This window comes from Cibotium barometz, chromosome 46, assembly GCF_041138505.1.
Source record: "Cibotium barometz isolate CiBa-2024 chromosome 46, ASM4113850v1, whole genome shotgun sequence".
Classification (NCBI taxonomy): Eukaryota; Viridiplantae; Streptophyta; class Polypodiopsida; order Cyatheales; family Cibotiaceae; genus Cibotium; species Cibotium barometz.
Window position 1 is genome coordinate 20,431,740 of NC_141091.1, and position 14,767 is coordinate 20,446,506.

General features: G+C 41.5%; 1 protein-coding gene across 1 annotated transcript in view; it reads right to left on the reverse strand.

Moving 5' to 3' along the window:
* Positions 1-286: 286 nt before the first annotated feature.
* Positions 287-14,767, reverse strand: part of LOC147611963 (V-type proton ATPase catalytic subunit A-like) — a 48,032-nt gene continuing 33,551 nt past the window's right edge. The window contains exons 14-20 of the mRNA XM_086783817.1: positions 2,666-2,860; positions 2,498-2,584; positions 2,273-2,377; positions 1,467-1,564; positions 1,297-1,375; positions 1,067-1,155; positions 287-602 (exon numbers count right to left, since the gene is read on the reverse strand). Of these exons, the coding sequence (XP_086639943.1) occupies positions 488-602; positions 1,067-1,155; positions 1,297-1,375; positions 1,467-1,564; positions 2,273-2,377; positions 2,498-2,584; positions 2,666-2,860 (768 nt within the window). The 3' untranslated portion in view covers positions 287-487. The remainder of the gene's footprint in view (positions 603-1,066; positions 1,156-1,296; positions 1,376-1,466; positions 1,565-2,272; positions 2,378-2,497; positions 2,585-2,665; positions 2,861-14,767) is intronic.

Here is a 14,767-nt window from a genome sequence, read left to right on the forward strand (position 1 = left end):
TATTACATATTAACCATGGACAACCAAGGCACTAGGAGAGGAGAGAAAAGAGAAATCCTGGATTTCTAAAAAATCAGAGGAAAAAATCCCTTCGATTGACCCTTTGAATTCCGGCTTCCATTCCTGCATTTCGCTTCTTAATGTCTTTTACATACTACAGCAACGAGCGGGTTGAGTACTAGTACACTTTACTTACGGATAATATGAAACATCTTTTGGTCTTTACGTCCTTTTGCATCCGTTCAAATAACCTCTCTCTCTCTCTCTCTCATCTCAAGACTTGAAGTTTACCGAAGGTGCAAAATAGAGATTTTATTTGCATCTTTAGTACTACAAAATATCTTCAACTCAACCAAAGCACAAAAGTGCTTCAATGATGGGGAAAAAAAAGGCAGGCTTTGACCGCAAATACTAGCAATCAAAGTTCAACTGAAAGAAGATATGGCACAGCACCTCTTCAAGAATACTTTTGCAGTCCCCAACAAAGTTAGCGGTAATCATCTTCCAGGTTTCTAAATCCATTTGATAAGTCATCGTACAGTTTCTTGTACTTCTCAACTAAAGCAGGTTCACCTTCTGTAGGGTCTTCAAACTTCTGTGAGCTGAAACAGCAGAATGGCACATAACAGGGGTAACATAAGGCTGTCATTATAAAAGAACACGCAGACACCAACATGCTTTTCAAAATGTAAGTGAGGACAAAAAGGGGGTCAAAAAAATAGCTGAAAAAAGGCCCAAAATCAATATACTAATAATCCAAACCACATTCAGATATACATCTGTGCGTATACATAAATATGCATGCACACAATGTATATGTATGCATGCAATGTGTGTGTGTGTGTGTGTGTGTGTGTGTGTGTGTGTGTGTGTGTGTGTGCATACATGCATGCGTGCGAGAGGAGAAAGGGGAGCACGTGAGAGAGAGTGAGTTTGTGTGCACGCGCCCCTCCACGTGTGAGTGCATGCGAGTTAGCGCGCGCGCGCGAGAGAGAGAGAGAGTCCTCTGTGTACATGCACACATGTGGGCATATCTATGTATAAAGTAACAGAGGAGGTAGCATACACCAATTTGTAGATAAGATCCCCTAGGCGTTGTTTGATAATATTGTAAGTTATTTTTTGACCATCTGCTCCAGCTCCTCTTTCTACAGCCTGCATGTCATCATCCCCCAGTTACTCAAGCTTAGTCTGAAGGCTAATCTAATCTCAGTGCTTCTCAAGGACAAGACCTTATGCTGTACAAAACTCTCCATGATTTTAGACTACCTCACATGACAAGACAGTTGAACTTACCTGATTTGCAAGTGTGTTGAAATGGATGATGTTTCGCATCATCCAAACAGATTTATAGAATGGACAAAACCTGTCATACCTGTAAAATGGCAAGGCTTAGTTCTCACACCTAACAAGCGCTTTTTCAACACAAAAAAAAAAAATGGTAAGTCAAAAGTAATAAGGCTTACGGTGTGAAGGCATTTTGTGCCAAATAATCCTCACGCAGAAGCTTGGCAACCTCCAGAGTTATCTTATCTGTTTCAGCCAAAGCATCTTTGCCTACCAGCTGTGTCCATGTAATTTGCATATGAGAAACATATCAAGCAAGGTCATGAAGCGAGATTCAGATTCAAAAACAACAGTGTATGCAGGCAAACAGAAAGCTAGGCCATTACTAATGGCTTGCAATTAGCACTTCTTTTAACTTCTTCACAAGGGAGAGCAGTGCATTTTTCCTTGAATAATGCCACATCTGTAACGTGGCGCTTGAATGCCTCTTAACAGGTTTCGGTTGGCCTTCATGCTCCACGTAGGCATACTTCACACACATCCACACCGACACACTAACTTGCAAATATGGCAAAAATGTAATTGTGGTAAGCTCTTCCTGTGGACAACACTGAAAGGGGCCTGCCATTTCAACCATGTCAAAGACATTTTTGGGTTGAAACAGTCCAGCATGGAAGCCTTGGATGCTATGCAGACAAACACAAAAAGGTGCACGATGTAGACGCCATAACAATCGAGTCTGCTACCGCACCCTTGAAGTTCATTTCCTTTAACACGGTTTTCATACATTAGCAATATTGAACTATGTCCATCCACCTCTTGTGAAGACCCACACAGACAGCGTTCCAGAGAGGCAGACACTGAGATTTTTCTCTGGCTTGTCTGCTGTCACGTCTGAAGCCACCTTTAATTCTCTAATGCTAACACTAATGATGTTGATTTAGTTCCAGGTTTGATCTTTCACAGCTTTATTCTTTGTCGTTACCTGTACAATCTCATTGAGATCATCTTCCCGCTGCAAAACCTCTCGAGCTTTTGTCCTTATGGATACAAAATCAGGATCAAAACGCTCATAAAATGACTCGAGTGCCTGCCCAATACAGATACGAGAGAGGAGAAAATGTTGAAACTTGATTCCCAGTAGCAGGACGATGGTAAGCCAGCTCAAAATATTGCACCATGGCATATGAAAATGACTCAGATCTAAAACCTTGGAGTATTTGGAGTAAGATATGAGCCAGTTGACAGAGGGAAAATGCTTCCGCTGTGCAAGCTTTTTATCAAGCCCCCAAAACACCTGCCAAGAAAAACATGCCAATAATCATCTTGGTAATTTTTAAGGGGTAATAAAGACAGTAAAAACAAAACCTCTACTTACTTGCACAATACTAAGGGTGGCTGCAGTCACCGGATCCGAAAAGTCTCCACCTGGAGGAGAAACTGCACCAACAATAGTTACACTGCCTGTACGGTCTGGACTCCCAAGGCACTTCACCTTTCCCGCACGTTCATAGAAGGAAGCCAGTCGGGCCGCCAAGTATGCAGGGTAGCCACTATCTGCTGGCATTTCAGCCTACATTGAGCAGAAATACAGTCATTGCTTCAATACAAACAAAAAGCATAAACCAAGCAACAAATGCCAAGACAATGTTGAACAGAAGTAGATAGCATCTTGAAGCCTCAATGGACCCCAATGTTACTACCATGACATTTTCCATTACTTCTTTCAATAATGGTTTTGTACCATTGTCACATGCACCCATGCACTGAGGTGCCATGTGACACACTGGCTCATCATCAGTGCCATACTTGTACAGAATTAGTACCTTCTTTAGGATTATTTGTTATACGCCATGATCCCATTGTGAGCCCTAGTCCAAGGACATGTCAGGGACGAGCTAAGTAGGTCTTTCCAAGCCTTAGGTGTCAAAATCTATCACTTAACCCACTTGGAGAACAGCCACTTCATGTAGGTTACCCTAGCATAGCAAGCATATAGAAGTACGTAGAAGCTTGGATTAGCAAAGGAATTCAAGGCTTTATTGCCAGCCCTATGGCAGCACACTGTGTAACACGCGGAAGCTTGATGAATAGAATTGGTTACTTCGATGGACAAAATTCAGCAATCTTTTGTGATGAAGATAACAAACAAGATAGAGAGAGATGTGCAGAAATCAAGAAAGAAAGAGAGAAAGAAAGTTATATTAACGCCTATGAGACCAAAAGTAATACAATGGTACCATGGATATACTGAGCCATGGAAAACTGAAAGAAAAAGTAAAATGAAAACATTTGATAGTACTTGTGATCAATAGATGATCGTGTGTAAAGTGAGATATGCTGTGATCAGCTGATGACGATACCGGCCTCGGCCAGAACCGATCTGATGGTGGAGTGAATGTCAAGCCTCTGTGGTGGGAGCGTGTCATGTCGACAGACAACCTCACGATCTCTATGTCGTGGAAAGACCTGATGCTCTGGGTCGGGGACGTTTGCCTCGCAGAATGGATCGAGCTCTCTCGCCTAAGAACTCCTCTGGGGAGTGGATCTGGAGCGTGGATACGGGTGGGGGCTCTAAGAGGAACTGTTGTGGGCAGCGGACTCCGATGTGGATGTGTACCACAAAGAAATCTGTGATGTGTCCTGTTGGAGCCAGGGCTGTCTCTAAGCATGTTGCCTCAACACTACATCCCTATGTCGTCTGAGCTCCAACAAGTACATGCCCAAGCACCTATGATCATCAAACTGTATCACCCGTGTGAGTGGTCCGAATCCCTCTCGGAAGAGGCAATGGATTCTCCCCTGTATCTCGTAGTAAGCCGGGCAACTGAACGTATAATAAGCCTCGTCCTCTACTACTCTTGTGGTGCATACCATCCATGTCCTCTTCATGTGGGATATCCTCAGCTCTGCTAGTCTCTACTCTCAGGGGGTGGGAGGATACCCTGAGCTGGCTGATGGTGATATGCATAGCATGTATCTTTATGTATGCTGGATCTCAAAGAATCCATCCTCGGAGAGTCTCAAGAAGTGATCTCTGTAGAACTCACACTTCTTACCAATCTCTAACGGAGACACCCATGTCTGGTGTATGTGTAGCCCGAGTAGATCATCTGCCCGAGTAGATCTAACCAGATGATCTGGTTGATCTCCTGTTGTGAGAGATCAAGGTAAGGGGGAATCCAAGCTAACTTGAAATGGGGGGAGACAGACCATCTGTATGCCATGTGCATGAAACCACTCCACTACCTCAGAGTACCATGCATGTGTCGGTAGTGGTGGTGGCCGTGTCGCTGAGGAGGGGGGCAGTCCATGAATGCATGTGCAAACAGTATCATGGACATATCTCGCGGCCAACCGCCTTTAACCAGCACCTTTTGATAATATAAAAGGGCAAGCCATAATCAGTCCATAAATCATCATGGACATATCTCGCGGCCAACCGCCTTTAACCAGCACCTTTTGATAATATAAAAGGGCAAGCCATAATCAGTCCATAAATCATCAGAGAACAAACCAAGGCTCAAGCTGCTTAGGCCTCCAACCTTTGCATACTTTCAGCATTCTTGTGCTTTCGACCAAGGCAAACAAAGCTCAGCCTCTTCCAGAGTTCTCAGCACAGTCTCTGGCCGGTGTATTCTCTCGAAGATAGCTTCACAGTCGCTTGCAGCTTATGCACGATTCTACCCAGCGTTTGGTCGCTTTGTCTTTGCATTTGGCGGTCAGTGAGTCATCTTGTATTCAGTTCTCTAGAAGAAATAAAGCAAATACTCCTGCTTGCAGGGGGGACCTTTAGTGGTTAATTTGCGACCCCATCTCGTGTCATCTCTGTTAAAAAAATTGCTAAAGACTCACTAAACTCTGGTTTAAAGAAGGCCTCATTGTTTCACACGGTCCTCGTTAGGCCTATGCTACACTCATAAACATGTAAACCAGCCCATGTGGCTCATTCATGAGCTCATAAACCTGTAGACTAGCACATGTGGCTCGTCCATGAGCGCATAAACCTATAGACCCGCCCATGTGGCTCATCCATGAGCACGTAAAGCAGTATAACAGCCTATATAATGCGTCCATGAGCACCAAAACCTGAAAAACAGCCTATATATCGCATAAAACCAGAAATTTCAGCAAGTTTTAGGAATGTTTTGCTGAAAAACAGCCATCTTGGGTCTGCAAGATGATGTAGAGTAGTGAAATCCATCTTCCCCAAGCTGGATATGGCTATGGTGAGCTTAGAAGTGAAGAAAAATGGTGAAAAATCAGAATTTTCAATCTCCAAAAAACTGCCTGAAGCTCAAACTCGCCCAAGAAATGACTCTCTCATGTTCAAATAAGTAAGAAAATAAAATGTTACAATGCCATGTGTAGAGCTGAATTGACAAGTGTGAGGACACTTGTCTTACTTTTATCCTCTTATCTACCACGTGTCCCAAAACCTAAGCCACAATCTTCAACTCTAAAAATATCGCTAATTTCACAATGGTGCTTTGGCAATCCTCAATCTCTGCCGAATTTCGGAGGTAACGACGCGAACGGAAATTCCATCGGAGATTGCCAAAAATAGTAACTTCTCCTAAAATTTAGGACATTGTATATACACCATCATAAGGCCAAGATGAATCTGAACTTACGAATAATTTTAAAAGAAAGAAGAGAATCACCAAAAACAAACAAAATTTTAAAAAAAATAAAAAAAGCTTAATAGAGACACCCGAGAAATAATAATAATAATAATAGTAATAATAACTTGCAAAAATAGACAAATACATAACTAAATCACACACGCCCACATACACACAAACAAATTCTTTATTGAACCACAACAAAAGAATTTCTAACAAACAAGCTAAATAAAATTTTAATAACTAATTAGCAAAAACAAACTTTAAATGACTAATTCACTAAAACAAAACAAGTGAAGACAAGAATACAAAAAGTGTGAACTTAACCTCAAAGATTGTCCAATCATGAAGTATAAGATCATTAACTTCATCATGCATAGCATGGACTAGGTGCTACAACATCCCTACTCACATCATCAGCACCCCAAAGTAGGTGTAGGTTTACATATGTAAAAAATTGTCCCAACCAAGGGAACACAATTTTTATATAGAGACCAACGAGCCAAGTTTCTATCACTTCTCCGGAGGTGAAGGGCAAACTCAGGCTAGCACTTACAACTAGACTAGCAAAAACAAATCACTTCCCTATTAAAGCAATGATTAAGCAAGACTAGAAGCAATGATAAATAACAACTAAGAGCTAAAATGATCTAAACAAAAAATGGGCTTTTAAGCTCCCCATTTAAGGTCCAAAAAAGAACAATGGTCATTATTTGCAGTGCAATTAAGTTCACAAAATGCTTTGGGATGAATTCCTCCACCTAGAGAGGTAGGGTTTAAATACATTAAGTCTTGAAAATCAAGAATATTGGAAACAAAAAGATTATCAACAAAACGTCTCACTTGACAAAGATTGTGGCAAAAGACAAGACACGTATCAACGGAAACTAGGCGTTCCATAAATTTAAATTCATATGTAAAAAGATAAAAGTTGGCAAGAAAAACAGCAGAGTTAGTACCCATAGGAATACCAATGGTTTGTTTAAATAAGGAATCGCCTAAGGTTCTATAGAGGTTATCTAGGTGAAAATCTAACCAAGACATAATATCATCTTGGTCTATAATCTTAGTGTAACTTTTTTTATTCTTGGCTATGTCTTGGTTTTTGTTTTTCAACCAACAAAAGCCAAAATGAAGAGTTTGTAATGAAAGACTTGACAAATCAGATATTTAATTCTACTACACAAGTCGTTTAAGTCCAATTTAGTATAAAGAGTAATGAAATCAAAAGTTTGAAGGCACAAAGGAGAAGACTTCTCAATGAGACTATGAGAAGAGTTTAAGAATTTAACAACGAGAATCATTCCCACTAAATCTTTTAAGATCCAACTACAATCTATAGGTACATCCTTCTTTCTAAGCAAATTTCTCCAAAGCTCATGGACACTTGGCAAAATGGCTTTAAAGCAATTACTCAACCATTTTGAGATCGAAGTTAAAGAGGTATTACTACAAGCAGCTATAAATCTAGGTTTCTTGGGATGTTTATTGTTAGGAGATTATCTCTCTGTGTTCCACCACATGAGAAATACATGTAAGCACCATGTAAAAACCTATTTCATTGCTCAATCTCTCCCAAATCCTCAAGATTTCACCATGCATACTTCCCACTCGACACTTAAGCTCCAAAGCCCATTTCTGTGGTCCAAGAAACCCTCTCAAGTGCGTGGGCCATGCTACGAACACTTGGTCCTCTATACTGGATATTCTCCCATTCCCAAATCTTGTACATTCTTGATCTTCTGGGCATCCAAAGCCCATTCACACACATGAATTTTGGAGATGCCCAAAATGGTGACATCATAGTCACAGGGAACGTCGTTCCTGAATGCTTGGAACGTAGAAACGCTACTTAGCGCAGTTGGTGGGAGTGTGGAAGGCAAGAGATTGGGACTAGCAATGTTGCTTTGTTCCTAAAATCCAAACTAGTCTTGTACCACACTAGAATGGGACATGTGTGGTGGTAGAATATACGTGAGATGGTCCAAAGATCTCAAGGCCTTATGCTAAGGTGGTGTATCTATTTCTCTCTCCCAAGCTCAAGGAAGGTGGCTTCGAGAAGTGATCCTATGGTCTGACTATTTTTTTCCAGCTTGAAGAAGTGATCCTATGGTTGGGAGGTGAGTCCCTACCAACTATTGCCTACTATATGCGTGCATCTCTCTCTCTCTCTCTCTCTCTCTCTCTCTCTCTCTCTCTCTCTCTCGGTACATGTTCATGCCGATGCTAAGGCTGTGAATGGCATGAACATGTACCCTGAGAGGCTAGCTCGCTTTCATTCAGACTCAGGGTACATGTTCATGCCATTCACAGCCTCAGCATCGGCGATGTATGATATCTTATATCCCTCTTATGGCACTGGATGGAGCTAGACATAGATCGGCATAGCATGCTTGTACTACCCCTTCAGCATATAGAGATGCATCTTGCCTTAGCACTCCATCCACATCCCCACCCCCCTTATATTGTTTGTATATGGGCTCCACCGATTCATGATGATTCACAGTTGTATCCAGACACATGCACACTTTTTCTTTTGTTTCTTTTCTTCCGATGATCGGAAGAACACAGTTGTATTATTTTTTGTCTCATAGGCCGACTTTGGCCTCTCGTAGACGTTAATATATCTTTCTTTCTTTCTTTCTTTCTCATGATGACGTGTTGTTCCCATTCCCATTCCAAGTCCAAACGTCCCATTCCCCGTTCCGATATCGAGCCACGTTCCCGCTCTCATTGCACGTTCCATGTGACTATGGGTGACATTCCCCCCAGCTTCTTAGAAGTTGTCCTCAACTTTAAAAGCTTCAAACCATATATCAAGATGTAACCATGTCCCAAAATAAATGGGCAAAAATTTCGTGAAAGATATGCTAGACACAGGCACAAGAGCCAACTGTGTCTCAATAACCAATATCAATGAGATGATCATATGCCGAAGAAAATCGCCAACCAGGTGCTAAGACACTCCAACAAGTTCCATGCAGAAGAAACTAGTGCCTCGCACAGAAACATGCCCTATGCACACAAATTGGTGCCATTCCAGAGCACAAACCATGGTGACATAAAAGTTGGTTCTCCATAGTTCTAGCAATCCTTTCTCCCAATCCCAACTCTGATCTCAACGAGCCTGGTGGAAACAATGAAGCACTCACTCCACAATCCCAACACGAAGTTGGAGTGTTCATTGAATTGCGCTCTCACAATCCCAACACGAAGTTGGAGTGTTCGGTGAGATGAACAATAAACTTCTTGGCCTCCGTATGGGGAGATAGTGATTGTAATGTGGCTGAAAGAATCCATGTCCCAAATAATAGACTAAATAAGTCTCCATAATACCAATATCAAATCATATCCCAAATAAATGGATGAAACAAAACAGTCTCATTAGTTCAAATATCATAGTCATGTCCCAAGTAAATGGGCGAGAAAAATCAATCCCATAGGTATCATAATCATGTCCCAAGTAAATGGACAAGACAAATCAGTCCCATAAGTCCAGATATCATAATCATGTCCCAAGTAAATGGGCGAGACAAAACAGTCCCATAAGTCCAAATATCATAATCATGTCCCAAGTGAATAGGCGAGACAAAACAGTCCCATAAGTCCAGATATCGTAATCATGTCTCTCTGTCCATACTCCAAGTCGTATCCATCTCAAAGGAGCAGTTACACGTTCCCCAATCCTAGTGTCACGTCAAACGCATGCTACTCTCCACTCGCTTCCATGCTTACAGATGCAAACACCAGGCCGAGAAAAAAGAAAAGCAATTGAACATGCATGCAAATGTAGAACGTCCATTGGATCTGAGCACTGACATCAAGTCCCTAGCATACCAGATTCTAGTCTACTGACACTTGGCATAGTTATAGTCCCCTCCCAACAAGGTGTCAGTCTACATGACCCTTGGCATAGACATAAGTCCCCTGCCAACCAAGCATCATGTCCACTCTACCATTTACACTCCATGTCAATACTCTGACATGGAGGAGAGGTGGTCTCAAGTGCGTAACATAAAATAAGAATCACTCACAGGCATAGATATCCTCGTGCTCCATAAACATTTCTGCTACACATAGTTTATAAACATTTCGGCCATCAATGGTTTTACAGGCGTTTTGGCAACCAATGGAAACCCTCGATCCATGAGACAACCATGAGTTTCATAAGTCCAATGCATCCCAAATAAAGGGAGCCATAAACATAATCCATAAACATGAGGATGGATCCAAATCCCTAGAAAAGAAGACTAGGAATCCATAGACCTGTATACCATAACTCCTACCACATGCTCCGTGCTGACCACACCCTTGGAGTAGAGGTGGATTTTATCCATAAAAGCACCATATCCATGAGATATCCAAATATTGCTTCTCTATAAACTCGAACAGGTTTGTCCATAGAAATTGCTTGCGAAGCCCAATATTTATATAAATCTCATCCGAGAAAGAAATCTCCATAGATATAATCCATCCCAATAAAGGGAGCCATGAAAAGAATTCATCCCATTAAAGGCAGCCGAGCCATAAGTCCATTAAATTGAAGAATGCAAAAGATCACACACACACACACACACACACACACACATATATATATACCTAGATGAATCCAAGAACATGCCCAAATTCACCTTTTAGGAACGTGCATGTTATATACTCATGGTAGTCAATCCACAAGGCTATATAACTATCAACTTCATTATGCATAGTATGGACTAGATACTACGACATCCCCACTAACGTCATTAGTGCCCAATATTGGGTGTAGAACTCAAGATATGCTCTCACACACGCACTCCACCCACACACACACACACACACATAAGAGCATATATTCACACAATGCCCTTCGTATTGAGTTTCTGTCAAACCTCCGGAGATGCAGGGCAGACTCAACCATAATAAAGCCTAGCACTAAGGGAAATAGCAAATAGAAAGAATTAGTTCAACAATTAAGCAGTTGATAGGACAAATGCACCGCTAAAGATAGAAAGAAGAAGCACAATATCAACTGGCCGCAACTCGGACGAAAACTTCACAATGTGAAATCTGCATGTCCACTAATATTGCTGAATTATATACCTAGATAAATCCAGGAACATGCCCAAATTCACCTTTTAGGAACGTGCATGTTATATACTCATGGTAGTCAACCTACAAGACTATATAACTATCAACTTCATTATGCATAGTATGGACTAGATACTACGACATCTCCACTAACGTCATCAGTGCCCAATAGTGGGTGTAGAACTTTGTATCAAGATATACTCTCTCACACACACACACACAGAAGAGCATATATTCACACAAAGCTCTTCGTGCTGAGTTTCTGTCAAACCTCTAAAGATGCAGGGCAGACTCAGCCATAATGAAGCCTAATATATATATAAAACCATGTCATATATTGCAATCCTCGAGCATCATGCTCACAATAGAGATAACCTCTAGATTTTAGGCTTCCCAGCTATCTATGAAAAGAATTTTTCCTGAAACACATTCAAGAAAAACATGCAACACTTCTCCTTGCATTTACACACAAGGGTTAGCTGATCAAACCACATAAACCATGAAGAATCAAAGAGTAATAGCTTTGTAACCTCAAAGAATACTTAGCTCTTCTTCTTTGCCGAAAATTTCATGAAGCCATGGGACAAATAAAACTTTATTATAGCTTTTACTTTGAGCTTGAGACGCAACTTCCATAATACAAAGATAGAAGATAGACGCCTCCTCACAGACTCCAAGAAATCATAATGTTCACTTCCCATTATGCTTGATACTGCTATGTATAATCCTATCAATGGTCATCTTAATAAGATCGTTCTCACCTAAGAATGAGAGAAAGCCTTATGCTCTGATACCAATGTAACCTCGCCCGGGAAGCGCGGGAGTGGGTGTGCATTGCTTGACCACAAGCACTGTGCACAATTAAACATTTCGGGATTTAGTCATAGCCATTAAACAATCCACAATGCGGAAAATAAAAGTTGCACATATAACACCACATTTGAGGCCGGAATGGGCCGAAACCCCTCCCCTCTCTCTTCTGGAGTATTTCATTATCCAAGGAGAAATATAACATGTACAAGCTTTCAGGGCCTTACTCTCCCCATTGGAGATGTCGGATTATCCATATACAGCCATAAACCTATCCTTCATCCAAGATGGCTATCCAGCATGTCCTTTCATAGGCGCACAAACGTGTATAATAGCCCACATAGCTCTACCATACATGCATAAACTTGTATGACAGCACATATGGCTCTTCCACAAGCACATAAACCTGTAAATTAGCCCATGTAACCTGTAGACCAGCCCATATGGTTCATCCATGAGTGCGTAAACCAGTATAACAGCCTATATGTCACATCCATGAGCGCCAAACCTGAAAAACAACCTGTATATCACATAAAACCAGAAATTTCAGCACGCTTTAGCATTGTTTTGCTAAGAAACAGCCATCTCGGGTCTGCAAGATGGTGTAGAGAAGTGAAAATCATCTTCCCTAACCTGGATATAGCTATGGTGGGCTTAGAAGTGAAGAGAAATGGTGAAAAATCAGAATTTTCAGCCTCCAAAAATCTACTTGAAGCTCAAACTCGCCCAAGAGATGACTCTCTCGTGTTCAAATAAGCAAGAAAATGCTACAATGCCATGTGTAGAGCTAAATTGACAAGTGTGAGGACACTTGTCTCACTTTTATCCTCTTATCTGCCACATGTTCCAAATCCAAAGGCCAAAAATTCCACAATCTTAAGCTCTAACAATGGCGCTTTGGCAATCCTCGATCTCTGCCAAACTCCGGAGGTAAATCATCACAAAGTTCCAATCAATCCAAGGCCCAAAAACAATGCTCGATCTCCTTCCCAAAGATCTAATACCTCCACATAATCAAGTTCTCTCAAATGAATCTCTTCTCATATATACTAGACTCTAGCATCTCTCATCTCGAAATCGTCAATCCATTTCATAGTGCTTCAAAAGTGCCTAAAGAGATCCGCTAAATACTAAAATACAGCCTCAGAAGACATTAACCAATCAACAATGGTCATACATTGTGTATTCTTGATTTCCATAGCTATTGGAAGAGGACCTACAAAGTCCATGCTGATATCCTAAAAAGACTCCTCGGGAATAGGCAAAGACTAAAGAAACCCAACTTGCTTCTAGTGTGGAACCTCTACTTTTTGGAAAATGTAACATGCCTGAACATACTAGTAGACATGCCTTCACATTTTTCGCTAATAACATAATCACTCTAGCTTCTCCAAGATATTGTTGACCCCCAACAAGAGAATCATGGGCATCATGAAGAAGTACATGTTACTCCTAGCGTTAGCATAAGTATGTAGCTGAGCTAAGGTGGTTCAAAGATGTCCATGGTTATCAGAGTAGAGAGAGAGAGAGAGAGAGAGAGAGAGAGAGAGTGAGCGAGCTCTAGAGAGAGACAACAAATTGCACGACTCAATGATATTGATTTGACTAATCTATTAATCACCAAGTACAATGCCTTTTTGTAGGCTTACAACCATATCTTTTGACCCAGACAAATCACACTCACAAGCACACACATGGTACATATCATATTTATCTTATCCAAATATAAGGGGATGTTCACACCTAAGCAGATATTCACACACACATACACATGAATAAGTTTACACATACACACATATCGCTTTTAGGGACTGTTCCCACACAAACACAAGCAGGTACACAAGCACGATAGACACACACGGGATGATACACATGAAAACTCTGATTATCCAACAATCCCCCCTTTGAAGTGAAGGAAGATGAGATCCAACACGAAAGAAAGACACTAACTTCTTACCCCATCGGAGCCAACTCAATCATGCACACCTCGTGTCATGATAGCCCTCCAATCACATAATGTAATCAAGACAGCAAGGCCATTACTTCAGACACCCCCTAATTGGGATAAGAGAAAACACGAAGCCTTTTATAAGTGAGGGTAATAAAAACAAATGAAGGAAAGAACACAGGAAAAAAAAACACTTGATTATTTTAGAAGACTACCCATGCAGAGGACCCATAGATGCACACACATAAAATTTGAACATATAAGTAATCATCAATGACGAAGAAGAATATGTCCTTGCACCGTTGCTTCCATGGCACTACGGCTTTGGGCCCATGCACGAGTAATGATCCAAAAGCTGATGTAGAAGTTGATGAAGAATAAGTAGCCGAGAGACCATGATGAAACATATGTCAATGAAGTCGGTGGGATTCCATGCCCATGTGAAGTTTGAACAAGCAGCATATAAATGATTCCTTATCTTTCTAAGGTTTAAAGCCTTTAGGGCTTTTACCCTAAAATAACAAAAACCTTCTCTCTTTATTCTTCGCCGTGGGGCCACGTTGGAGAGATGACAGCTGCAACAAGGACGGAGATGAGAGTGCCGTACAGACGACAGATCTGTGGCAGGTGGTGGAGGCAGTAATAGAGCAGATGTGCGCTGGTCGAAGCTAGAGCAGCAACGTGACGCACAGTTGCAAGTCGGCATATAGCAATTATGGGCTGCAGGTTGACATGGCCTTTTAATGTAAGATTTTAAACCTTATATTCCGTTATTGGGCCATGTGTGGGCAATGAACAGGTGCAAAGCATCGGTGAGAGGCAAACAATGGCGGCGTGTGTTCCACTAGCTGCGTTCGTGGACTAACGAGGCTCGGCTGAGCAACAACGGCTCAAGCAGAGAGCAACCAGTAGAGCATGTGCATGGAAATGAGCAGAGGCAGTTGTAAGGCAGGTGTGCAGAGAGAAGCGAACTGCAGAGCCCAAGAGAATCGCACAGGGCTTGGAGGGAGCGTGGGCATGCAGACAA